Source organism: Engystomops pustulosus, chromosome 11, assembly GCF_040894005.1.
Source record: "Engystomops pustulosus chromosome 11, aEngPut4.maternal, whole genome shotgun sequence".
Taxonomy (NCBI): Eukaryota; Metazoa; Chordata; class Amphibia; order Anura; family Leptodactylidae; genus Engystomops; species Engystomops pustulosus.
Window position 1 is genome coordinate 74,109,293 of NC_092421.1, and position 27,482 is coordinate 74,136,774.

At 48.4% G+C, this 27,482-nt stretch overlaps 1 protein-coding gene across 1 annotated transcript in view; it reads left to right on the top strand.

The window, feature by feature from the left end:
- The window catches only part of LOC140106757 (pancreatic lipase-related protein 2-like), a 42,326-nt gene extending 15,116 nt beyond the window's left edge, over positions 1-27,210 (top strand). Inside the window, exons 7-13 of the mRNA XM_072131373.1 lie at positions 17,284-17,403; positions 17,477-17,605; positions 18,478-18,596; positions 19,331-19,460; positions 19,627-19,738; positions 22,652-22,819; positions 26,985-27,210. Coding sequence (XP_071987474.1) covers positions 17,284-17,403; positions 17,477-17,605; positions 18,478-18,596; positions 19,331-19,460; positions 19,627-19,738; positions 22,652-22,819; positions 26,985-27,069 — 863 coding nt within the window. The 3' untranslated portion in view covers positions 27,070-27,210. The remainder of the gene's footprint in view (positions 1-17,283; positions 17,404-17,476; positions 17,606-18,477; positions 18,597-19,330; positions 19,461-19,626; positions 19,739-22,651; positions 22,820-26,984) is intronic.
- Positions 27,211-27,482: the final 272 nt, after the last annotated feature.

Here is a 27,482-nt window from a genome sequence, read left to right on the forward strand (position 1 = left end):
TAGTAGTGTGCTTCCTTTGATACTTGGCTAGAAAATAGCCATAGGAGAATACAAACAGCTTCTTGAAGCCTACAGTAGCGTTCTATATATTTGATTTCTGGTTGATCTGCTGGTGGCTGTAGTTTCTGCAGTGCATGTACTTGCCAATTCTGAGCAATTTGTAGTGAGACTTGCGACCGCTGTGTTCTGCGCTTAGTGGCGCACATATCCATAGCAAAGGCCGAAGTGGGAAAATTCAGTAGGGGTTGGATTTCTATTAGGCAATAACTCAGTGTCATCTCATCTGGCATAGTAGTGTGCTTCCTTTGATACTTGGCTAGAAAATAGCCATAGGAGAATACAAACAGCTTCTTGAAGCCTACAGTAGCGTTCTATATATTTGATTTCTGGTTGATCTGCTGGTGGCTGTAGTTTCTGCAGTGCATGTACTTGCCAATTCTGAGCAATTTGTAGTGAGACTTGCGACCGCTGTGTTCTGCGCTTAGTGGCGCACATATCCATAGCAAAGGCCGAAGTGGGAAAATTCAGTAGGGGTTGGATTTCTATTAGGCAATAACTCAGTGTCATCTCATCTGGCATAGTAGTGTGCTTCCTTTGATACTTGGCTAGAAAATAGCCATAGGAGAATACAAACAGCTTCTTGAAGCCTACAGTAGCGTTCTATATATTTGATTTCTGGTTGATCTGCTGGTGGCTGTAGTTTCTGCAGTGCATGTACTTGCCAATTCTGAGCAATTTGTAGTGAGACTTGCGACCGCTGTGTTCTGCGCTTAGTGGCGCACATATCCATAGCAAAGGCCGAAGTGGCAAAATTCAGTAGGGGTTGGATTTCTATTAGGCAATAACTCAGTGTCATCTCATCTGGCATAGTAGTGTGCTTCCTTTGATACTTGGCTAGAAAATAGCCATAGGAGAATACAAACAGCTTCTTGAAGCCTACAGTAGCGTTCTATATATTTGATTTCTGGTTGATCTGCTGGTGGCTGTAGTTTCTGCAGTGCATGTACTTGCCAATTCTGAGCAATTTGTAGTGAGACTTGCGACCGCTGTGTTCTGCGCTTAGTGGCGCACATATCCATAGCAAAGGCCGAAGTGGCAAAATTCAGTAGGGGTTGGATTTCTATTAGGCAATAACTCAGTGTCATCTCATCTGGCATAGTAGTGTGCTTCCTTTGATACTTGGCTAGAAAATAGCCATAGGAGAATACAAACAGCTTCTTGAAGCCTACAGTAGCGTTCTATATATTTGATTTCTGGTTGATCTGCTGGTGGCTGTAGTTTCTGCAGTGCATGTACTTGCCAATTCTGAGCAATTTGTAGTGAGACTTGCGACCGCTGTGTTCTGCGCTTAGTGGCGCACATATCCATAGCAAAGGCCGAAGTGGCAAAATTCAGTAGGGGTTGGATTTCTATTAGGCAATAACTCAGTGTCATCTCATCTGGCATAGTAGTGTGCTTCCTTTGATACTTGGCTAGAAAATAGCCATAGGAGAATACAAACAGCTTCTTGAAGCCTACAGTAGCGTTCTATATATTTGATTTCTGGTTGATCTGCTGGTGGCTGTAGTTTCTGCAGTGCATGTACTTGCCAATTCTGAGCAATTTGTAGTGAGACTTGCGACCGCTGTGTTCTGCGCTTAGTGGCGCACATATCCATAGCAAAGGCCGAAGTGGCAAAATTCAGGAGGGGTTGGATTTCTATTAGGCAATAACTCAGTGTCATCTCATCTGGCATAGTAGTGTGCTTCCTTTGATACTTGGCTAGAAAATAGCCATAGCAATAGGATAGGATTGTTTGGTTTTAAAAACTCAAAAAAAAACAAAAAACACAAAAAAACACCAAAAAAAACAAAAAGAAGTAAAAAAAAAAAAAAAGTTATAACTCTCATTTTAAAAATGTTTAACCCGAGGGCTAGGGGTAGAGAACGAGGGCGGGGACGTGGGCGTCCAACTACTGCAGGGGTCAGAGGCCGTGGTCCTGGGCGGGGTGAGACACCACCTGCTGATGAGGGAGCAGGGGAACGCCGCAGAGCTACACTCCCTAGGTTCATGTCTGAAGTTACTGGGACTCGTGGTAGAGCACTGTTGAGGCCAGAACAGTGCGAACAGGTGATGTCGTGGATTGCTGACAATGCTTCGAGCAATTTGTCCACCACCAGTCAGTCTTCCACGCAGTCCACCCATGTCACCGAAATCCCCACTCCTCCAGCTCCTGCACCTCAGCCTCCTCCCCCCCAGTCTGCCCCCTCCCAGGAAAATTTGGCATTTGAACCGGCATACTCTGAGGAACTGTTTTCTGGACCCTTCCCACAGTCACAAACCACTTGTCCGGTTGCTGCTGAGCAATTTTCCGATGCCCAGGTTTTCCACCAGTCACAGTCTGTGGGTGATGATGACCTTCTTGACGTAGTGGAAGTGTGTAAAGAGGTGTCCGACGATGAGGAGACACGGTTGTCAGACAGTGGGGAAGTTGTTGTCAGGGCAGGAAGTCCGAGGGGGGAGCAGACTGAGGGATCGGAGGATGATGAGGTGACAGACCCAAGCTGGGTTGAGAGGCCGGGTGAACACAGTGCTTCTGAGACGGAGGAGAGTCCTCGACCTGAACAGGTTGGAAGAGGCAGTGGTGGGGCCAGACGGAGAGGCAGGGCCAGAGCTGGTGCATCAGCGCCACTGTCAACTAGTGAAGCTCCCGTGGTGAGGGCTCTTGCGGCGAGGGCTAGATCTTCAGAAGTGTGGAGGTTCTTTAAGGAAACACCGGATGACCGACGGACTGTGGTGTGCAACATTTGCCAAACCAGGCTCAGCAGGGGTTCCACCACTACTAGCTTAACTACCACCAGTATGCGCAGGCATATGAATGCTAAGCACCCCACTCAGTGGCAACAAGCCCGTTCACCTCCGGCCGTGCACACCACTGCTCCTTCCCCTGTGTCAGCTGCTAGTCAGCCCCCTGGCACAAAAACCCCATCGTCGCCTCCACGATCCTCCACAGCATCCACCAGCGTTCAGCTCTCCATACCCCAGACGCTGGAGCGGAAACGCAAATATAGTGCAACCCACCCGCACGCCCAAGCCCTTAATGTGCACATCTCCAGATTGCTTAGCCTGGAGATGCTGCCCTATAGGCTAGTAGAGACCGAGGCCTTTCGCAACCTCATGGCGGCGGCCGCCCCTCGGTATTCGGTCCCCAGCCGCCACTACTTTTCCCGATGTGCCGTCCCAGCCCTGCACCAGCACGTGTCAGACAACATCATCCGTGCCCTGACCAACGCCGTTTCTGACAAGGTCCACCTGACCACGGACACGTGGACGAGTGCTGCCGGGCAGGGCCACTATATATCGCTGACGGCACATTGGGTTAACTTGGTGGAGGCTGGGACCGAGTCTGACACTGGGGCTGCTCATATACTGCCGACGTCGAGGATTGCGGGGCCTACCTCGGTCCAGGTGTTTCAGGCCTACTATGCCTCCTCCTCCTCCCACCCCTCCTCCACCTCCTCCTCCGAACTACCATCCGTGGGCACGGCGCCATCAGTCGGTAGCTCTAGGCACAGCAGCAGTGCCGTCGCTAAGCGACAGCAGGCGGTGCTCAAACTGCTGAGCCTAGGCGACAAAAGGCACACCGCCCAAGAGCTATTACAGGGCATCACGGCGCAGACTGATCTGTGGCTGGCACCGCTGAACCTCAAGCCGGGAATGGTTGTGTGTGACAACGGCCGTAACCTGGTGGCGGCTCTGCAACTCGGCAGACTGACACATGTGCCATGCCTGGCCCATGTGTTAAATCTGATAGTGCAGCGTTTCCTCAAGACATACCCCAATCTGTCTGATTTGCTCACGAAGGTGCGCCGCATCTGTGCGCATTTCAGGAAGTCCAGCCCAGATGCTGCCACTCTCAGGGCAGCGCAGCGCCGCCTCCAACTGCCCGCTCACCGACTGTTGTGCGACGTGCCCACGAGGTGGAATTCAACACTGACCATGTTATCCAGAGTTTACCAGCAGCGCAGAGCGATTGTAGACTGCCAGATGTCAACTTCCACCAGAACTGGTAGTCAGGTCAGTCAGCTTCCTCAAGTCTACAATGAGGAGTGGACGTGGATGTCTGATATCTGTCAGGTGCTGAGTAACTTTGAGGAGTCAACACAGATGGTCAGTGGCGATGCCGCCATCATCAGCCTCACCATCCCGCTGCTTGGCCTGTTGAAAAACTCTCTGGTCAGCATGAAGTCGGAAGCTTTGCGCTCGTCACAAGAGACGGGGGAAGAATATTCCCTTGTTGATAGCCAAAGCACCCTGAGGTCTGTTTCTCAGCGCATATCGGAGGAGGTGGAGGTGGAGGAGGATGAGGAGGAAGAGGAGGAGAATGTTGGCGAGACACAAGAGGGGACCATTGTTGAGTCCTTCACTGTTCAGCGTGTATGGGCAGAAGAAGAGGAGTTGGAGGAGTTGGAGGAGGAGGAAATGGACAGTCAGGCCAGTGAGGGGAGTGAATTCTTACGCGTTGGTACTCTGGCGCATATGGCAGATTTCATGCTAGGCTGCCTATCCCGTGACCCTCGCGTTCAAAGAATTTATTCCAGCACCGATTACTGGGTGTTCACTCTCCTGGACCCACGGTACAAGCAAAATCTTCCCACTCTCATCCCTGGAGAGGAAAGGAGTGTGAGAATGCATGAATACCAGCAGGCCCTGGTGCACAAGCTGAAACAGTATTTCCCTTCTGACAGCGCTAGCGGCAGAGTGCGTAGTTCTGCGGGACAAGTAGCGAGGGAGAGTAGGCGAGCAGGCAGCTTGTCCAGCACTGGCAAGGGTACGCTTTACAAGGCTTTTGCCAGCTTTATGTCACCCCAGCAAGACACTGTCACCTGTCCCCAGTCTCGGCAGAGTAGGGCTGATCTTTACAGAAAGATGGTGAGGGAGTACGTAGCTGACCATACCATCGTCCTAAATGATCACACAGCTCCCTACAACTACTGGGTTTCAAAGCTGGACATGTGGCACGAACTGGCGCTGTACGCCTTGGAGGTTCTTGCCTGCCCTGCCGCTAGCGTCTTGTCCGAGCGGGTTTTCAGTGCAGCTGGTGGCATCATCACCGATAAGCGTACACGCCTGTCGACTGACAGCGCTGACAGGCTGACGCTTATTAAAATGAATAAAGGCTGGATTTCTCAGAATTTCCAATCTCCACCAGGTGAAGGAAGCTCAACCTGAATAATTGATCCACTCCTCCTCCTCCTCCTCATTTTCCTCCTTCTCCTCCTCTTTGTACAGTAAAGCAGAGGAAAATGGCTATTTTTTGACAGGGCCCACTGGCTCTTGCTATAGTACTTCATGCATTTAATTTTTCTGGAGGGCCACCGACCCGGTCCTCTGTTTGAAACAATTTTTGTGAGTGCCACATACAGGCACTCAATCTATTCCATTTTTCTGGAGGGCCACCTACCCGGTCCTCTGTTTTAAAAAATTTTTGGGACTGCCACATACAGGCACTCAATCTATTCCATTTTACTGGAGGGCCACCTACCTGCTCCTCTGGTTTGAACAATTTTTGGGACTGCCACATACAGGCACTCAATCTATTCCATTTCACTGCAGGGCCACCTACCTGCTCCTCTGGTTTGAACAATTTTTGGGACTGCCACATACAGGCACTCAATCTATTCCATTTTACTGGAGGGCCACCTACCTGCTCCTCTGGTTTGAAACATTTTTGGGACTGCCACATACAGGCACTCAATCTATTCCATTTTACTGCAGGGCCACCTACCTGCTCCTCTGGTTTGAACAATTTTTGGGACTGCCACATACAGGCACTCAATCTATTCCATTTTACTGCAGGGCCACCTACCTGCTCCTCTGGTTTGAACAATTTTTGGGACTGCCACATACAGGCACTCAATCTATTCCATTTTACTGGAGGGCCACCTACCTGCTCCTCTGGTTTGAAACATTTTTGGGACTGCCACATACAGGCACTCAATCTATCCCATTTTACTGGAGGGCCACCTACCTGCTCCTCTGGTTTGAAAAATGTTTGGGACTGCCACATACAGGCACTAACCAAATTAAATTGTCTCCATAGCAGCCTCCACACGTTGTCTCCATTGCTACCTCCAAAAGTCGTCCATATAGCTGCCTCCATACATCGTCCCTTTATCAAACGAGGTGTGTCAGGCAGAAATTTGGGTTGTTTTCATGGATTCCACATCAAAGTTGTTAACTTTGTCGCCACCCTGCTGTGTTATCCACAAAATATACTGGCAAACTTTTACCATTTAGGGATATTATTTCAGCGCTTCTTGCGCATCTGTTTACATTCCCCTCACCCGGCATATCCTAAACTTATAAGAACGCTACTACACTTGATCTTATACAAAAGGTTCTTAGAAGTGCTGTTTGGGGAGTAGCCTAGAGACAGGGGCTTGGATTGGCGAAAGCTCGCCTGGCAGCGGAACGCCAGCTCCATGCGCATCATGCGCTTCTTGCGCATCTGTTTACATTCCCCTCACCCGCCATATCCCAAACTTATAAGAACGCTACTACACTTAACTTGGTGCAGGCTGGGACCGAGTCTGACCCTGGGGCTGGTCATATACTGCCGACGCAGAGAATTGCGGGGCCTACCTCGGTCCAGGTCTCAAAGGCCTACTATACCTCCTCCCACCCCTCCTCCACCTCCTCCTCCTCCGAATTACCATCCGTGGGCATGGCGCCATCAGTCGGTAGCTCTAGGCACAGCAGCAGTGCCGTCGCTAAGCGACAGCAGGCGGTGCTGAAACTGCTGAGCCTAGGCGATAAAAGGCACACCGCCCAAGAGCTATTACAGGGCATTCCACATCAAAGTTGTTAACTTTGTCGCCACCCTGCTGTGTAATCCCCAAAATATACTTGCAAACTTTTACCATTTAGGGATATTATTTCAGCGCTTCTTGCGCATCTGTTTACATTCCCCTCACCCGGCATATCCTAAACTTATAAGAACGCTACTACACTTGATCTTATACAAAAGGTTCTTAGAAGTGCTGTTTGGGGAGTAGCCTATAGACAGGGGCTTGGATTGGCGAAAGCTCGCCTGGCAGCGGAGCGCCAGCTCCATGCCAAGATCCAACTAACATAGTTTTAACTGCAGCACCTTTAATCTACTACTAGTTCACTGCCTCCATACATGGTCCCCTTATCAAACGAGCTGTGTCAGGCAGAATTTTGGGTTGTTTTCATGGCTTCCATGTTAACTTTGTCGCCACCCTGCTGTGTAATCCACAAAATATACTGGCAAACTTTTATCATGTACCGATATTATTTGAGCGCTTCTTGCTCACCTCCTTTGGTTCCTCTCTGCCACCCATTGGTTTGAAGCCTGAGTCCATTTAGGGTATGTCGCCATGACACTCTCTAGCCTGCTGCCGCTGCCTCTGCATGCCGTCCCCTATAGTGTCAGGGTCAATTATTGGATGTTTTAGATGCTATCTAGCTTCATTCTGTCACTCTGTCATGGCCATGCTGTTGCCCATAATTTTGGCATAATGCATACCTCCCAACCGTCCCGTTTTGGGCGGGACAGTCCCGTTTTTTAACCCTTGTCCCGCCTGCACGGACCGTTAAGTGAAAGTCCCGGTTTTTTTGCGGTTTCACGGATTTTTCCGTTTTGTCCCGCCCCCGAGTCCCGCCCCCCCCGAGTCCCGCCCCCGAGTCCCGCCCCCGTCCTGCTCAGGATACAGAGAAGCCAGGGGGCGGGGTACAGCGTCCTCCTCCTCTCCAGCTCCCGGGCTGTCTGCTGCAGAGCCGGCACCTCCCCCATCCCCTCCCCTGGGAGGCAGAGCCCTCCCTGTCCTCAGGCTGCCACTTGCAGGCACATGGATGGATGGATGGATGGAGCAGTGCAGAGTGTCCTATTCTCTGCACTGCCCCTGCACAGCAGCCCCAGGGGATCATCCTCCGTGCAGGCAGGAACTCTCCAGCACTGCTACATCAATGGCTCCCTGCCCCCACCTCCTCCTCCTGCTCCTCACTGAAGTTCGTCTGATGAAGCAGAGCCGAGTGTGTGCAGCTGCTGCAGTGTGATAACAGGTACTCTACAGTGACTGCAGGCAGCAGCTAAAGGGTTAAACACTTTCCTCCATAGACCCCCTGCCCCCACCCCTAACCCCCCCAGTGCCCTTCTATTCTGCTTTTATTGTACCATATACTTAATCCCTTAACCCCTTAAGGACGCAGGGTTTTTCTCTCATTTCTCGCTCTCCAACTTCAAAAATCCATAACTTTTTCATTTTTCCGTGTACAGAGCTGTGTGAGGGCTTATTTTGTGCGTAACAAATTTTACTTTCCCGTAATGTTATTTATTTTAACATGCCGTGTACTGCGAAGCTGCAAAAAATTCCAAATGTGGAAAAAAAATTTTAAAAAACCGCACATGTCACGTTCTTGTGGGCTCAGTTTTTTCGACTTTGACTGTGCACTCAAAATAACACCTCAGCTTTATTCTTTGGTTCGGTGCGATCGCGGTGATACCGGATTTATAGGTTTTATTGTGTTTTAATACATTTTCAAAAATTAAACGCATGTGTGCAAAAAAAAAAAAATTTTTGCCATCTTCTGACGCTAATAACTTTTTCATATTTCGGTGCACGGAGCTGGGGGTGGGGTCATTTTTGGCGAAATGAGCCGACGTTTTCATTGCTACCATTTTGAGGTCTGTGCGACATTTTGATCATTTTTAATTTCATTTTTTATGTGATGTAAAAAGGTGTAAAAGTCGCATTTCGGACATTTGGGCGCCATTTCCCGCCTCGGAGGTCACCGCCGCCCGTAACCGTTTTTATATTTTGATAGATCGGGCATTTTGGGACGCGGCGATACCTAATATGTCTGTGATCTTTACTGTTTATTATGTTTTATATCCGTTCTAGGGAAAGGGAGGTGATTAGAATTTTTAATATTTTATAAATTTTTTTTATTTTTAAAACCTGTTTTTTCTTTTTTTTCCACTATTTCTTAGACCATCTACGGTACATTAACCCTAGATGGTCAGATCGCTCCTACCATATACTGCAATACTTCTGGCTCATTGTAACGAACCTGCAGAAGCCATGTAGCCTCGTGTCAAAAGAAGACCCGAGGCTACCACGGCAAACGATCGCCGCCCCCGATGACGTTCGGGGGCACAGCGATCGTAAAAAAGACTTTGCCGGCGACAATGACCGACTGCGGTTATTAGCGGTGGGGGTTTTCTGCAACATGCAAAACCCCCCACCTTGTATGAAGAAGACTCAGCCCGTGAGCCCTCTTCATACACTCCTTATACTCTCTGCGTCGTAGAGCTACGGCGCAGAGCGTTAAGGGGTTAAAGGGGTTTTCCCACAAATACAAGTTAGGCCCTATCCATAGGACAGGGCTTAACCTGCTGATGTGTGGGGGTTTCAGTGATGTGACCCCCATAGATCATGAAAACAAGGGGTCCATTGGGGTCCACATAAGGTACATGTCATCGCTCTATGACAGTAATGGAGCAGAATGGTCATACACGGCCGGCTGCTCCATTACTCTGACGGAACAATTTTTGCGTTTCCATATTTCACTCCCCACTTTCAAAAATCAATAACTTTTTTATTTTTCCACGTACAGAGCTGTGTGCGGCCTGTTTCTGCGTAACAAATTATACTTCCTAGTGACAGTATTAAATATTCCAGGCCCTGTACTGGGAAGCGGGAAGGAAAATATCAAATGTGTTTTTTATGGCTTTCACTGCGCGCTCAATAGGACCCCTCCCCTTTACTGCGCTCCATAGGACCCCTCCCCTTTACTGCGCTCCATAGGACCCCTCCCCTTTACTGCGCTCCATAGGACCCCTCCCCTTTACTGCGCTCCATAGGACCCCTCCCCTTTACTGCGCTCCATAGGACCCCTCCCCTTTACTGCGCTCCATAGGACCCCTCCCCTTTACTGCGCTCCATAGGACCCCTCCCCTTTACTGCGACAACGAGCATGTCCCCCCCCTAGACAACGAGGATTTCCCCCCCTAGACAACGAGCATTTCCCCCTGCTAGACAACGAGCATGTCTCCCCCTGACCCCTAGACAACGAGCATGTCCCCCCCCAAGACAACGAGCATGCCCCCCCCTAGACAACGAGCATGTCCCCCCCCCCAGACAACGAGCATTCCCCCCCCTAGACAACGAGCATGTCTCCCCCCGACTCCTAGACAACGAGCATGTCCCCCCCCTAGACAACTAGCATTCCCCCCCCCCCTAGACAACGAGCATGTCTACCCCTGACCCCTAGACAACGAGCATGTCCTCCCCTGTGGCTGCGTGCCCTTTTTTGTGTGTTTGTGTTATTTTTGTCTTCCAGGACCGTGCCTGCTGTGGACTGCTTCGGATTCGAAGGATTACGTCTATGACCGACATTTCTAACAAATAAAATGGTCAACGAGGGTGTGTCTGCGTCTTTTGTCAAATAAAATTTTCTGAAAACGGTGTGATTATTTATTTTTTTGCGACACTCTTCATAGTTTGCCGTAGTAGTGGTGCCGGCTAGGTGACGGTGCTTATTACTAAGGGCTGGCCTTAGTGTTTGCCTTAATTTTTTTGGCAAATTCACACTAACGCCCATACCATTACCCCGGTACCCACCGCCACCAGGGGTGCCGGGAAGAGCCGGGTACAAACCAGTACCTGACCGTCTATAGATGGTCAGGTGTTGGGGCGGCCGCAGGCTGTTATTGTTGCGCTGGGATAGCCCCCTAACAGTGGCCTATCCCAGCTCAGTAATGGCAGGCTGCTGCTGCTTTTTTGTATCTGGCTGATTTGAACAATAGGGGCACCCCATGCCGTTTTTCCCCCCCATTTTTTTGTAAAAATGGGGGAAACAGCCTGGGAGCCCCCTTTAAAGGGGGGACCCCACGCATATTTTTGTCAAAAATTTGAAGAAAAAACGGCATGGGGTGCCCCTATTTTTCAAATCAGCCAGATACAAAAAAGCAGCAGCAGCCTGCCATTACTGAGCTGGGATAGGTCACTGTTAGGGGGCTATTCCAGCGCAACAATAACAGCCTGCAGCCGCCCCACTACCTGACCATCTATAGACGGTCAGGTACTGGTTTGTACCCGGCTCTTCCCGGCACCCCTGGTGGCGGTGGGTACCGGGGTAATGGTATGGGCGTTAGTGTGAATTTGCCAAAAAAATTAAGGCAAACACTAAGGCCAGCCCTTAGTAATGAGCACCGTCACCTAGCCGGCACCACTACTACGGCAAACTATGAAGAGTGTCGCAAAAAAATAAATAATCACACCGTTTTCAGAAAATTTTATTGAACAAAAAACGCAGACACACCCTCGTTGACCATTTTATTTGTTAGAACTGTCGGTCATCGATGTAATCCTTCGAATCGGAAGCAGTCCACAGCAGGCACGGTCCTGGAAGACAAAAATAACACAAACACACAAAAAAGGGCACGCAGCCACAGGGGGGGACAGGCTCGTTGTCTAGGTGGGGGACATGCTCGTTGTCTAGGGGGGGGGGACATGCTCGTTGTCTAGGGGGGGACATGGTCGTTGTCTAGGTGGGGGTACATTCTCGTTGTCTAGGTGGGGGTACATGCTCGTTGTCTAGGGGGGGGTACATGCTCGTTGTCTAGGGGGGGGCATGCTCGTTGTCTAGGGGACATGCTCGTTGTCTAGGGGACATGCTCGTTGTCTAGGGGGGGCATGCTTGTTGTCTAGGGGGGGCATGCTCGTTGTCTGGGGGGGACATGCTCGTTGTCTAGGGGGGGGCATGCTCGTTGTCTGGGGGCGGACATGCCCGTTGTCTGGGGGGGACATGCTCGTTGTCTGGGGGGGACATGCTCGTTGTCTAGGGGGGGGCATGCTCGTTGTCTGGGGGCGGACATGCCCGTTGTCTGGGGGGGACATGCTCGTTGTCTAGGGGGGGACATGCTCGTTGTCTAGGGGGGGCATGCTTGTTGTCTAGGGGGGGCATGCTTGTTGTCTGGGGGGGACATGCTCGTTGTCTAGGGGGGGGCATGCTCGTTGTCTGGGGGCGGACATGCCCGTTGTCTGGGGGGGACATGCTCGTTGTCTGGGGGGGACATGCTCGTTGTCTAGGGGGGGGCATGCTCGTTGTCTGGGGGCGGACATGCCCGTTGTCTAGGGGGGGACATGCTCGTTGTCTAGGGGGGGACATGCTCGTTGTCTAGGGGAGGACATGCTCGTTGTCTGGGGGGGGCATGCTCGTTGTCTAGGGGAGGACATGCTCGTTGTCTAGGAGGGCATGCTCGTTGTCTAGGGGGAGTGGAATATGCCCCCCAATTATATACATAAATATACATTGGTGCCAGTGGATGCGTTGAAGGTATGAGCAGTGGCGTGGCCAGGGGGTGTGGTTAGGGGGCGTGGCTAGGGTGTGGCTTCTGTGGGTAAAAAAATCGCCGCGGCGCGCTTCGCGCGCCGCCATTTTGTCCCTCTTTCTCCTCCACAAAAGTTGGGAGGTATGCATAATGGTGCGATTATGCAGCCTCAGAGGCATCCATGCATGCTGCCCCTGCTGTTTCCTGTCCATTTCCGTGGTGTTTCCATCCTTTTCTGAGGTTCCCAGGTGTTTGGCCAAGCTTCCCTGTGCAGAGCCTTGGTCCCCTTGAAAAATGCTCGAGTCTCCCATTGACTTCAATGGGGTTCGTTATTCGAGACGAGCACTCGAGCATCGGGAAAAGTTCGTCTCGAATAACGAGTACCCGAGCATTTTAGTGTTCGCTCATCTCTAATTATTAACTTTGGCCATTAGATGGCGTCTGCAAACAAACATCTGTTACATAATGGACAAAATTATGAACATCATTTAACCTGCTTAACATTTGCCAGTGGGCAGCACTGGAGGTGTGTCCCACTATCTCTCTGGTCACTGACAGTCTGTGCTCTATATTGAGAGCTGAGGCCAAAGAGGCCTGTGGTAAGAGCATGTGCTGGTGTGGATCCTTAGAGGACTTGCCCCTTCCTGTCCAGGTATTTTGTTATTCCCTGGTCAGGTGGTGGCTCACTCTCCTATCACACTCCAGTTTACAGATTGGACTACAATTGGATGACAGTAAATCAAAATACATACCCATAGCTCCCAACCGTCCCGATTTTGCCAGGAAAGTCCAGTTTTTCTTACCTATCTCAGCTATGAGATTGTCACAGATTTTCTTCCCAGGTCCCGCTGTGTCCGCATGGTAAATACTTTGAAAGCCAGAACTGATAGTACAGACTGGCTTCTACAGACATCGGGCAGGGAATCCTTTTCAGAGAAGTGTCGGGTTAGCCGAGAGAGCAGGGACCACGTCATCAGGTTCAGATCAGCATCTGTCCATATATGGTCTCCGGGGCTTCCCAGACACAAGCTCTTTATTTAATTAAATTAGATAAAGTTTTGCCCAGGCTGAGATTCGAACCTGGGACCCTCTGCACTGTAGACAGGAGCCTCAACTGAGCTACAAGCCCAGTGATACAGAGCTGAGGATTTCTGGTAACTAAGAAGTGTTATCTGCCACTGTTACACTGTGACACAGACTTAATGCACTGATATATAGAGAGGGATCTTCTCAGAGGTTATTATTGTAATTATTGAGACTACTATTATTATTATTATTATTATTATAAATTTTATTATTTTTATTATTATGGAGATGATTATTAATAATAGTAAAAATAATAATAATCATCTCAATAATAATAATAATTATCATCTCAATAATAATAATAATAATCTCCATAATAATAATAGTCTCAATAATTACAATAATCTCTGAAAAGATCCCTCCCTATATACCAAGGCATTAAATCTGTGTCACAGTGTAACAGTAGTCATAGTTCTTAGTTACCGAAATTCTAAACCTTGATAATCACAGAGGTTATAGCTCAGTGGGTTGGGCACTGTGACATTATAGTACATGGACACTGCAGGTTCTGGGTTCAAAGCCCAATGAGGATAATATTTTTTTTTTTTATTGAGATGATTTTTATTATTATAATATGGCTAAAATTTGGGGCGTGGCCAGGGAGTGATTGGGGGTGTGGCTTAGGGGATCGCCACGGCACGCTACGCGTGGCGGCATTTTGCCCCTCTTTCCCTTTGACAAATGTTGGGAGGTATGCACATTACCTGTTAACCCTTTTTGTACACGGAGGGTCTGCCGCTGCTAATTACCTTACAGTGACTGTATTACCCTAAAAGTGAGTTGATCAGACTCCTCTAGAGGGATCCTACAGATAGAGGGCCCTAATCGCAAGCACTCCCTTGGCTATACGTTACACATGCAGGCCTGGCTCAACTGCTTCACCATAGTCACGCAGGCCTGGCTCTACTGCTCCACCATAGTCATGCAGGCCTGGCGCTACTGCTCCAATATAGTCACGCAGGCCTGGCTCTACTGCACCACCATAGTCATGCAGGCCTGGCTCTACTGCTTCACCATAGACATGCAGGCCTGGCTCTACTGCTTCACCATAGTCATGCAGGCCTAGCTCTACTGCTTCACCATAGTCATGCAGGCCTGGCTCTACTGCTTCACCATAGTCATGCAGGCCTAGCTCTACTGCTTCACCATAGTCATGCAGGCCTGGCTCTACTGCTCCACCATAGTCATGCAGGCCTGGCTCTACTGCACCACCATAGTCATGCAGGCCTGGCTCTGCTGCACCACCATAGTCATGCAGGCCTGGCTCTACTGCTCCACCATAGTCATGCAGGCCTGGCTCTACTGCACCACCATAGTCATGCAGGCCTGGCGCTACTGCTCCACCATAGTCACGCAGGCCTGGCTCTACTGCACCACCATAGTCACGCAGGCCTGGCTCTACTGCTTCACCATAGACATGCAGGCCTGGCTCTACTGCTTCACCATAGTCATGCAGGCCTAGCTCTACTGCTTCACCATAGTCATGCAGGCCTGGATCTACTGCTCCACCATAGTCATGCAGGCCTGGCTATACTGCTCCTCCATAGTCATGCAGGCCTGGCTCTACTGCTCCACCATAGTCATGCAGGCCTGGCTCTACTGCTCCACCATAGTCACACAGGCCTGGCTCTACTGCACCACCATAGTCATGCAGGCCTGGCGCTACTGCTCCACCATAGTCATGCAGGCCTGGCTCTGCTGCACCACCATAGTCATGCAGGCCTTGCTCTACTACTCCACCATAGTCATTCAGGTCTGGCTCTACTGCTCCACCATTGTCATGCAGGCCTGGCTCTACTGCTCCACCATAGTCATGCAGGCCTGACTCTACTGCTCCACCATAGACATGCAGGCCTTGTTCTACTACTCCACCATAGACATGCAGGCCTGGCTCTACTGCTCCACCATAGTCATGCAGCCTTGTTCTACTGCTCCACCATAGTCACAGAGGCCTGGCTCTACTGCTCCACCATAGTCATGCAGGCCTGGCTCTACTGCTCCACCATAGTCATGCAGGCCTGGCTCTACTGCTCCACCATAGTCATGCAGGCCTGGCTCTACTGCTCCACCATAGTCATGCAGGCCTGGTGCTACTGCTCCACCATAGTCATGCAGGCCTGGCTCTACTGCTCCACCATAGTCATGCAGGCCTGGCTCTATTGCTCCACCATAGTCATGCAGGCCTGGCTCTACTGCTCCACCATAGTCATGCAGGTCTGGCTCTACTGCTCCACCATAGTCATGCAGGCCTGGCTCTACTGCTCCACCATAGTCATGCAGGCCTGGCTCTACTGCTCCACCATAGTCATGCAGGCGTGGCTCTACTGCTCCACCATAGTCATGCAGGCATGGCTCTACTGCTCCACCATAGTCATGCAGGCCTGGCTCTACTGCTTCACCATAGTCATGCAGGCCTGGCTCTACTGCTTCAACATAGTCATGCAGGCCTGGCTCTACTTATTCTTCACAGACAAATACATACCTCCAAACTTTTGCACTAGAGAAAAGGGACAAAAAGCCCCCTTATTTCTAAACCACGCCCATTGACTCACCCACAAGCATAGTATAATATCGACCTTGATGGTCCCCACATAGTACAATGCCCCTTACTTTGGCCACCCACCCCTATGGACCCGTATAATACCCCCTAATGCAACATATAAAACCCCTCTTTAATTTTATCTTCCCTTTATATTTGGCTTTCCACTTTTATTTATCTCCCCAAACTTACACAAAACACTTTCTGTACTCCTGCCTATACCCCTCCTCACATGGTGTGGCCCCTGTTCTCTATCCTACTCATACTATGGCTTCCTGTCCTCCAGCCTCCTGTAGCTCCTGTCCTCTATCCTCCTCCTATGGCCTCCTGTCCCCCAGCCTCCTCCAGCATCCTCCTTCTGTCCCGCAGCAGCCTCCTCCTGTCCTCCAGCCTTCTCCAGCCCTTCAGCCTTCTCCTCCTGTCCCCTAGCCTCCTCCTATCCTCCAGCCACCCCTGTCCTCTATCCTCCTCCTGTTCCCCTATCCTCCTCCTGTTCCCCAGCCTCCTCCTGTGCCCCGGCCCCCTCCTGTCCTATACCCCCCTGTCCTCTATCCTCCTCCTGTCCTCCGGCCTCCTCCTTTCCTATGCCCCCCTGTCCTCTATCCTCCTCCTGTCCCTCAGCCTTCCCCATCCTCCTGTTGCTTCCAGCCCCCCCCCCCCTGTCCTCTATCTCCCTCCAGCAGCCCCCTGTCCTCCTCTTCCTGTGGCCCCTCGTCCCCTGGTGTTAAAAAAAACTGTCAGCCGGGGGCGGGCTCCTCCTTCTTCCGATGATTCGTCTGCTCTGCAGATCGAATGTACAGGACCAGGAGGAGGCGGGACAAACCGGGGGAGGTTTGGGTTACCCGGGACATTCTCCCAGCCTCTCTTGATGGTTGGACAGAGCCCAAAGATCAGGAGGGTTGGGAGGTATGCAAATATACCTAGCTGTGCTGCTCCACCTTAGACAGGCACTCCTGGTGCTGATGCCTCACCATGGACATGCATACCTGGCTGGGCTGCTCCACCATGGACATACACATTCTTATTTGCTGCCCATCCGTATTTTCACTGGATGATATCTCCAGCCATGTTTATTCTCCTAGATGAAGAAAGTATTGGGGATGCTGGTTGTCTTTTGTGGACATTCATTAGATTCACCTAGAAATCAGTGGTTTTTATCCTACGCTATGACATGGTTGGAAATGATATTGTGAGCCCTGACAACAAGACAGAAATATTTGCTAAAAAATGTGGAGGTTTGATGACATCCCTCCTGAAGCCCCTTATGCTACATGTGCAGCGGAGAGCATGTCAACCCATTAATGTTTACTACACACAGGTCTGGACCCGGCACAGCCGTACTTTAAGAACACCCCCCCTGAGGTCAGGCTGGATCCTAGCGATGCTCTCCTTGTTGATGCCATCCACACTGATACAACTTCCACCATAGCCAACCTAGGTAATATGATAGTGATAACGGTGGTGGGCGAGCGGGCTCGCCATGGACTTCTCACGGTGCTCCTTTTTCACAGGTAGCGGAGGGTATGGGATCAGTCACACGGTCGGTCATCTCGATTTCTTTCCAAATGGAGGAAAACAAATGCCAGGATGTAAAAGGAATGAACTCATAAGTCATGTGAACCCTGATGACATCACATCTAGTAAATATTACATCACCCCATTGTTTCTCTGCACAAAAATGTATATAAGTAGTGTGTCATATTGGATTATATCTGTAGTGTAAATCATAGCGTTATGTAAAGTGTGGAGGAGGCATCCTTACATATGGGGGTGTCCTGTAGGGTGGAGGACATCTGGGGCATATGAATGTTAAATGTTGGCTGTAGAGATGAATTTGGAGGAAATGGTGAATGAGATGTAGGTGCATGGAGGTGATGGAAGATAACAAATTTGGGATTATATGGAATTTGTGGTATGATATGGAGGGCATGAAATATGGACATGGAGGATATGTGAAGTCATCTAGATTATGAGATAACCAGGAGGAGATGAAACATGGGGGAAGTGGAGTGACATGGAGGAGATGGGATATTAAAGTAGTGGGATGACAGGGAGTTTTGGGAACATGAAGGAAAAGGGAATGGCATGGAGAAGATGGGACATGGATGAAGTGGGATAACCTGGAGGAGATGGACATGGAGGACGTGGGATGACATGGAGAAGATGGAACATGGAGGACATGGGATGACATGGAGAAGGTGGAACGTGGAGGACGTAGGATGATATGGAGGAGGTGGGGCATGGAGGATGTTGTATGACATGGAGGAGATGGACATGGAATGATATGGAGGAAGTGGGACACAGAGGACGTGGGATGACATGGAGAAGATGGAACATGGAGGACGTGGGATGACATGGAGGAGGTGGACATGGAATGATATGGAGGAGGTAGGACATGGAATATGTGGGATGACATGAAAGTTTTGGGTCAACATTGTTATCTTTTACATTGGATTTATAAATCTAATTTTGTATTTTTTAATTACATTTTTATTTCATTTTGCATCTTCAGCTATGAATGAGTTGGTGGCCTGCAATCACCTGAGGAGCTACCAGTATTACACAGAGAGTATCCTCCACCCCGATGGCTTCATTGGATACCGCAGTTCCTCCTACGATGCATTTCTAGGTGTAAGTGTTAGAAATCTAGAAATACTGGGTCTGATTTATTAAAAGTTGTGCAATCTGTACAATCAAAAGTGTATATGCACTTCTCAATTTATTTTCACTTACAGTGGAGCTCTATAACACGGTTTAAGACTGATCCCATCATGTCCATGCAAAAAATCCATAAAGTAGAGGATAAACCTCCAAACTGTGGCTCAACACGTCAAATTATTCCAAAATGTTTGTAGTTACAAAAAGGGAGGATTTCAGAACCAGGTTCGTGTAGTGAAACTAGGCCACCAATCAGACTCCTCCGTTATGTGTCTCCTCCACTTACCCATATATAGTGGTAGCTTCTAAAGGGAATCACAACAGGAACATAGCAAAGCCTGCAGTGCAAAAACATTTATTCTTTATTGTACTTTACTCACAAATTCCTTATTAAAACAATTTCAATATTCCATAAACATCTCTCAACATGTTCATATTTCGCAAATAAATTACACTCCGAACGTCAATTCAATATTGGTTTTTAGTGGGAGAGTATAAGAATATAGTAGGAAGTGACGGTAGCCGTGCCCCGGATGAAGTGAAGGAATTTGTGACTAAACTACAATAAATGTCTTTCTCCAGCCGCTCCTCTTCATGAGCTCTACATCATAGGACTTTGCTGGGCCTCCATATCAGACCACAGATGGTAGTGGTGAGGTCATCATGTATATTCAGGGGATTTACTGCCATTGTCTGGATGTCCTCAGGGTGAAGGCTTCCCATGTCCGGCAGATGGCTGCCCATCGATGGGGCACTATGCATCTAAATACCAGGGAATCACGTCCAACACCCAGATATTCTACCTAAATACCAGAGGCCAGGACAACAAGTTAGCTAGTAAGTTGTGTTACATTTTTTTTTAGATCTGTTTGGATAACAGTGTGTAATTCACAGATCCCCCCCCCCATAACACTGTCATCTACACATCTCCCCATAACAGGGTCACATACACATCCCCCCATAACAGTGTGTCATTCACAGAACCCCAATTGTTGTCTTGCAGGCTGGAGATACAAGATTGCCGTCCATATAGCGGGGGACACCACTGTTCTGGGGAATATTGCTGTGTCTCTACAAGGATCTAAAGAGAGGACTGCGCAGTACACAATATACCGGTACAGTTATGTAATCACTACACCACACAATTAGCACCACATTATACTGCACTCTTATGCTACAGTTCTTATATTGGCTGGAACTATAGAACTTCTAGAGAAACCCTGGGCCTGGTTCATGCTCTTGTGTGATAGATTGCTATAATGAAGCCAGAGATTAGCTGCCGGCTCCTTGATAGAAATGGACAATGAGCCTCTCAAAACCCTTCTGCAGCTTTGGCTTTCTGGGCTTCGGTTTGGGCATTGCGGCACCACATGTTCATGGAATGCTCTGCACAAAGGGAGGGTGGCCACCGGATCCTGTATGTAGGTGGCATGCTCTTCACAAGGGGAGGGTGGCCACCAGATACTGTATGTACTGTATATGGGCGGCATGCTCTTTACAAGGAGAAGGTGGCCACTGGATTCCGTATGTGGGTGGTATGATCTGCACAAGGGGAGGGTGGCCACTGACTCCTCTGTGAAGGTGGCATGCTCTTCACAAGCGGAGGGTGGCCACCTTATACTGTATGTTCTGTATGTGGGCGGCATGCTCTTTACAAGGAGAAGGTGGCCACCGGATACTGTATGTGGGTAGCATTCTCTGCACGAGGGGAGGGTGTCCAGAGGATCAAATATGTGGGTGGCATGCTCTGCACTAGGGGAGGGTGGCCATCAGATCCTGTATGTGGGTGGCATGCTCTGCACAAGGGGAGGGTGGCCACCAGATCCTGTATGTGGGTGGCATGTTCTGCACGAGGGGATGGCGATCCCTGAAAATGTTTGTGGGGGACGCCTGTACAGATGGAGGGTGGTTCCCAATATCCATTCTACGTGGGAATGCTCACCACGAGGAGAGGGGGGCCTGCATATGCTATGTGTGTATTGAATGTGTTGAGGTACAAGTGTTTGTACTTTGGCCAAAGGCTGTGATTGTCTGTAAATATGTTCTATATATTTAACCTATGAGATGGTTCCATACAGAAATGGTCTGGAAAAGAAACCTCCTCCAATTAACTGGAAATGACATAAAGTCTCTTCAAATCCATTTGGTGCATTGGCTTCTGGGCCACCGGTCAGGCCTGAGACAACGATCACATTGGGAGACAAGGGGGCAACAAGCTACAACATCAGCTATAAAGTGTGGGCCCATTATCCAGTGACAATATTCTAGAGGAACTACTCCCATCCTCCTACCTTACATGTGGTGTAGAGGGGGGGGGAATCCGAAATCTTTTATGTAGGGAAATGCTACTACAGGGAGGGTGGTACAGGGAGCGGGTGTACTGGATATTGTATGTAGGTGGTGTGATGAAGGGGTATGTATGGTCAGCTTTTCATAACTTTCACATACACCTCTTGGACACATTGGCTAACAGTGCACAAGAAGTGAGGGGCAAGTATGGCTCACATGTCCTCTGACATGGCAGGAACACTCACACCATTAAAATGCTGCAAAGTTCCACGTTCCGATATATATGCCCAGTCCATAGGATTATATCTGGCAAGAAAGTAACCCAAGCATATAAATATATCCATTTTATATTTAAATTAATACTCAGACATGCAAAATATAGACGACGGTTCAAGAAGCTTCAGCAATAAATAGAAAGGTCAGTTGCACGGACCTACAGGAGTACTTAATCCCACTGTTCAGAAGAAGTGGATGCAATGCGTTTCCCACAAATTTTCTCTCTGTCTACTTTCTGACTGTGCGCTAAATCGTAAGAAACAACTGGGTGATGGCCCCTACTCAAGACAGAAAGGCAAACAAACTAGAGAGACAGACAAATAGTAAAGTCAGGCAAGATGCAGGCAAGGTACAAAATGCAAAGGTAATTGTAATAGTCAAAAGTACAAGCAAAGGGTCATATACACAGGAAATGCCCAAAGAGTATACAGATGACCAGAGCAAAAAAAAATCCTGTCTAACAAGCAAATAATAATCATCACTTCTGCTACGGCAGTTGTATACACTTGAGTGTGGCACTCATCTAGCTGAACTCAGAATGCTTAAATATTACTTGACATCGATGGTTTGATTCTCCCTGTGACCCTATCAAAGGGCCCTGGTTACTGTCTCTTGGGTCAAGTAAATGACATTTCCCAAATCTAGGATACACCAGAACTGGTGCCATTAGACCCAGCTGGGTCCCAGTCACATTTGAAGACCAAACAAATCTCTGCTTATCTGCCCAGCCGAGGGTCCTAGGACAGATTGAGACCAATGTGGGTCTTCATCCCACTACCAAGATCTTGGAAAGTTCCATAACTTTAAAACCCCTTGTTTTAATACGATGCAACCATCTGGCAGGACGGCTTTGAAGTGGGTCTGCTTTTGCCTAGAACTATACTGGTTCCAACTAGATTACTACACAGTGTTAGATTTCCCACTCAGAGCCTTTGAAGCCAGACCACCAACTGAGCCTCATGTCCTTGTCTTCAGCAAGCTGGACAATAAGACCTCATGGGACACATTTACTAAGCGTCCGTCGGTTGCATTGAATTGCCCGGGTTTTTGGCGCACGCGATCGGCTTTCATGCGACACAAATCGGGGGCTTGGTCATCGGACAATCCGACTGATTCGGACAAACCACAGAATTTAACTTTCAAAATTGTGTCGCAAGATCAGCACTTACATGCACCAGGAAGAAGATGGTGAACTCAGGTGAACCTCAGCGGGGGAAGCGACACATGCAGGAAATTGGACGCACAATCTTAGTGAATGGCGACAGCTCCAAATCCTCGTCGGACATTCCGGATCGGCGCCGTCAACAGGACGGGTAAGTAAATGTACCCCTATATGTGGACCTGATATGATATTCTCACAGATGACATACTCTGTATAGGGAGAGGGTGGCTCCTGGATTTTGTATGTTGGTCCATGTTCTGTACAGCTTCTATACTGACCCGGTCCTATCTTTCTTTCTCAGTGGACTGATTCGTCCAGACACAACATTCACATATTTCATTGATGCTGAGTTCTACATCGGATCCTTATCTAAGGTGACCTTCATCTGGAGCAGTGACCTACCCAACATCTTCTACCGTACTGTGACCATCTCCAACATTACTGCACAGTACGGGACGGACGGAGCAGTGTAAGTACCAGGTGTCCATTCATATCAGCAGCTGTGATGGTATTACTAATAGTGCAGTACTATTTTCGAGGTATGTTTCATGTGGGCAGCACGGTATTGTGTTGGCTCGTTATGATCGTGAATGTGTCTGTATTAAATTGGCCATTTTATGTGTTCTGTATATAATAAAGTATAGCATAGAAGAAAAAAGCAGGAAGGTTGTCCCTTTATCCAAGGTTATAATTAGCGTTGATGACCTGACTGAGATGTGAATTCAGGCTTAACTGAAGTTCTCCTGGAGGTCGGCTCCCACCTCACACTTGGTTCTTGTGTGGGGTTTCAGGTGGCTACTAGTTGGGAAAACAAAATTTTTGTTAAAAGAAACTTTTTGATAAAGTATCAGAACACTTACTCCTGAAGATGCATACTTGTAATGGCAGCACCTATCTGTAGTATCTGAAGCACCAACTCTTATTCCTCTGAGGATCTGCAACTGCTGTACCAGAACTTACTCCACTGAGGATCTGTTTCTCTAATCCTGGAGGGATCTATAGCACGGATTATTCCTCACATGGAAAGATCCGATGAGCTGACTTTGTGCAAGACATCTTGAGATATGGGCTCCAATGCAGACATCCCTTCACATTCATCTGATAAAGGAACTTTGGCATCTTGAACTGGAGCAGGAACGTCAGCAGCCTGATGGGAGGAGGAGGTCATGTTCTCACAGGGAACAGGTGCAGCAGCAGGGATGTCGTCAGCTGTAGTCTGGATGCTCAGCAACCCTGGCAGGTGAAGATATGGAAGGAGGGTACCTTCCTGGACCATGCCATAGCAATGGATCACCAGAGGAACCAGGTTCATAACCACTGTTGATTTAAATGTTGGCAATCTGGGGAAACACATGAAAGGGCTTTGAGGATTCACCTTGCGACATCTGGCTACCAGGCAAAACCTCTTTCTCCATGTCTAATGGCCAGGAACTAAGGAATAAGGAATACGAGTAACGCCAGCAGCCCACATTCCACGGGGACCTTCTTGGGACTCTGTAAACTGTAGGTTTTGTAGGCATCTCAGCAGATCTGATGGCTTAACTAAACACTGGGGAATAGAGGTGAAGTCCTCTATGGCACCGCCGTAACCCCAGAATCATAACTGTCTGTTGGCGCAGTTGGGCTGCATCTAGGCACCTTCATTCGAACGGCCAGACAGCAATTGTTAGGCCTCTTGCACACTAGCGTTGCGTTTCACGTCAGGGTGCAATGCGTGAAAAACTGACGTTTTTGGCTGCGTTTTTGTTCCATTTTTCCTTGGAGTAATTAGCGTTTTTCACGCGCGTGTTGTTAGCGTTTTTTTTGCGTTTTCGGAGCATTTTTCACGCGCAAGTCAATGGGAGAATCGAGCATTTTTCAAAGGGACCATGGATTGGGATTAAAATGGGTTATTTAATTAAAAAATAATGTCTTCTGATAAGTTGCAAACATCTGCGATCTATTCTTCACTGTTCCGCGCGTATATTATCTCCCGACAAGTTAGCAGATGTGAAGAACAGTGAAGAATAGAATAAAACCAGTGAACACAGTGAAAACAGTGACCACAGGATCATTTAAGATAAAAACACAGTGCAGAACACAGTGCAGAATAGATTACAGATGTTCGGCACATCTGCTTACTTGTCGGGAGATACGCGCGGAACGGCGCGAACAAAATAGCATGTGAAGAACAATATATATGTGTGAAGAACACATTGCAGATGTTTAAATACATCTGCAATTTGTTCTTCACACACATATATATTGTTCTTCACATGCTATTTTGTTCGCGCCGTTCCGCGCGTATCTCCCGACAAGTAAGCAGATGTGCCGAACATCTGTAATCTATTCTGCACTGTGTTCTGCACTGTGTTTTTATCTTAAATGATCCTGTGGTCACTGTTTTCACTGTGTTCACTGGTTTTATTCTATTCTTCACTGTTCTTCATTGTGTTTTTTTAATTAAATGATCGTTCGCGAGCAGGGGAAATAATGTTATTCTGGTCACCTAGCAACCCTTACGTACAAAACGCATTGCACTCGCATTGCACTTGCAATGATTGCGAGTGCAATGCCTTCTTGATGCATCTCCATAGACTTGAATGGGGCGTGAAAATTGCGCGTGACTCGCAAAAATAGAGCATGCTGCGATTTTGACGCGCGTGCAAACGAACGCAAGCACGCGCGTTGAAAACCACGCAAATGGAGAAAGACCCATTGAATACAATGGGACAGAGTGCAATGCGAGTTCTGAGCGTCAAATGCACGCGCAGAACTCGCGCGTGAAAAACGCCAGTGGAGAAGGGGCCTTAGGCTTCCCTCTCCTGGTGCTATACTGCTCCGTCATACTCTCTCACAGATTGGGGCACATTTACTTACCCGGTCCATTCGCGGTCCAGCGGCGGCTTCTTGGACGAGCGTTCGGGTCTTCCGGCGATTCATGAAGGTCCTGCGCCCGATGTCCACCAGGTGTCGCTGCTGCTCCGAGGTCCGCCGAGTTGCATCGGAGTTCACTGATCTCTTCCTGGCGCGTGCGACCAATTTTTTTTTAAATGTGGCGGTTTTTCCGAATCCGTCGGGTTTTCGTTCGGCCACGCCCCCCGATCTCTGTCGCGTGTATGCCGGCGCCGATGGGCCACAATCTGTTCGTGTGCGCCAAAAACCCGGGGCAATTCAGGGAAAATTGTCGCAAATCGGAAATATTAGGATAACACGTCGGGAAAACGCGAATCGGGCCCTTAGTAAATGACCCCCATTGTGTCCCAACCACAGGAAGGTAATTGCAGTGACACATGCGGTGGCACTTCAGTCACAGGCTCAAGGACAGCAGGAACTTGAACCTGTAACGGATGGCATGCAATGATGGTGGCTAGGTTGCAGGTTTCACAGAAAGTAGCCGTGACTTTTGTTATAGGCCTCATCGATACCCGGGGCTGGCAGGTCAGAAGCAGGAAGGGAACAACTCACAATTCTTTTTATTAGCAGGCTTGTAACCGCAGCAAAACAGCAGGCTGGTGATAACTTCTTCCTTTTAGAGTCTAGCAGGGCTGTAGCTGACTGTGGTAGATAATGATTGTCAGGAATGTCAGTGTGGATAAGCACAGAACAAGGACAGAACACCTTATGTAAACCACCTGTAAGGGCACTTTAATTGATTACCCATTACTCAATTATCAGTGAACTTTAACTATATCAGTAACTTCCAAAATATGACAGACACTTCTTGCTGGGTGGAAAATTAGATCACAGATTTATTTAATTTATATATTAACCCGTAATATCAAAAATCAGGCACTTGGAATAGAATCACACATCTTTGAGCTCTGGAAGCTGTATGCCAGCTGGACTCCCAGCTGCCAAGTCGGCCAACCGAGCAATCACCATCTCAAATCTTCCACCATTCCGCTTGCTGTGACTTGAAATTAACTAAAAATACAAAGGTAAAATATTACAAAATTACAAAACATCTTCATAACATAGGGAGGGAGGGACAGCTTGAGTGTCGCCTAAAAGATGGAGTTATCCATGAGTGACCAGTCATATATATATACCCTCTGGTCCTGTAGGAGGAGAGGACATTATGAGTTAAGCAACAGAGGAGGAGTGAGAACACATCTTAAAGGCACAGATCACCAACCCTATTAAAGTGCTATAGTACCCAAACCTTTACCCCTTCAAATCTCATAACGTCAGCCCCCAGTCTAGGGGTACCTTCCTTAAACAGTCAGGTGTACCCCACAGATTCACTGGGAAGATCTCCTAAGGAGCCAGATGGGCTCTGCTGCATCAGCAGCACAGAATAAAATACAGCAGTTTGGAAGAGTCAGAACTAAATTCAAAAAGGACCAGCCAATCACAGCCTAGTTTTACCTCAGTAAAGACACTTTTAGTATAAACAAAACACTAACCCATTCAGGTCACAAATATACATACACATATTGCACTTAGTATTCAGACTCAAGAAAGTAGGTGGCAGCAAATGGCTCAGCAGGATAGCTAGGCCGATAAGATTAGGAGAGCTTACAAATAATGGGGGAGTTAATAGTGGGGGCACTTAAGAATTTATTAAGGACCTACTTGCGTGTAATTACAGATACACTATTTGGTGGCACATTTTCCTCTACATCAATCACAGATCTGTTCTGTCTTTACAGGAGCGTCTTCTGTGACGGTGGGAAGGCGAAGGATGGCGTCTACCGGACTCTCAGCCCCTGTGCCGCTCCTCCTCCGCTGTCATGATATATCAACAACTCATCACTGCTTCATCTGCCTATGTTATCCATCGCCCTAATCCTGTATATGAATCTTATTGCACTGAATGGAAATAACAAAGTGTCAGTGTTGTGGTTGGTAAATAAGTTGTATACACTAAAAAATATGTAAGGGATTTGGCAAAGTTCACTGTTTCCAATGACAAGCAGCAAGTGACCTCACCAATTCAGTAGGGGGGCCATAAATAATAATCAATAATAATAATACACAGTGTATAGTACACAGATACACTAGAGCCTTACCCCTATATGGAGCAGTTCTACCATTACAGAGAGAAAAGTACACAGATACACTACAGCTGTCCCCCTACAGAGAGAACAATACACTGATCACTATAGCCGTACACCTACATAGAGAAGTTGTACCACTACATGGAGGAT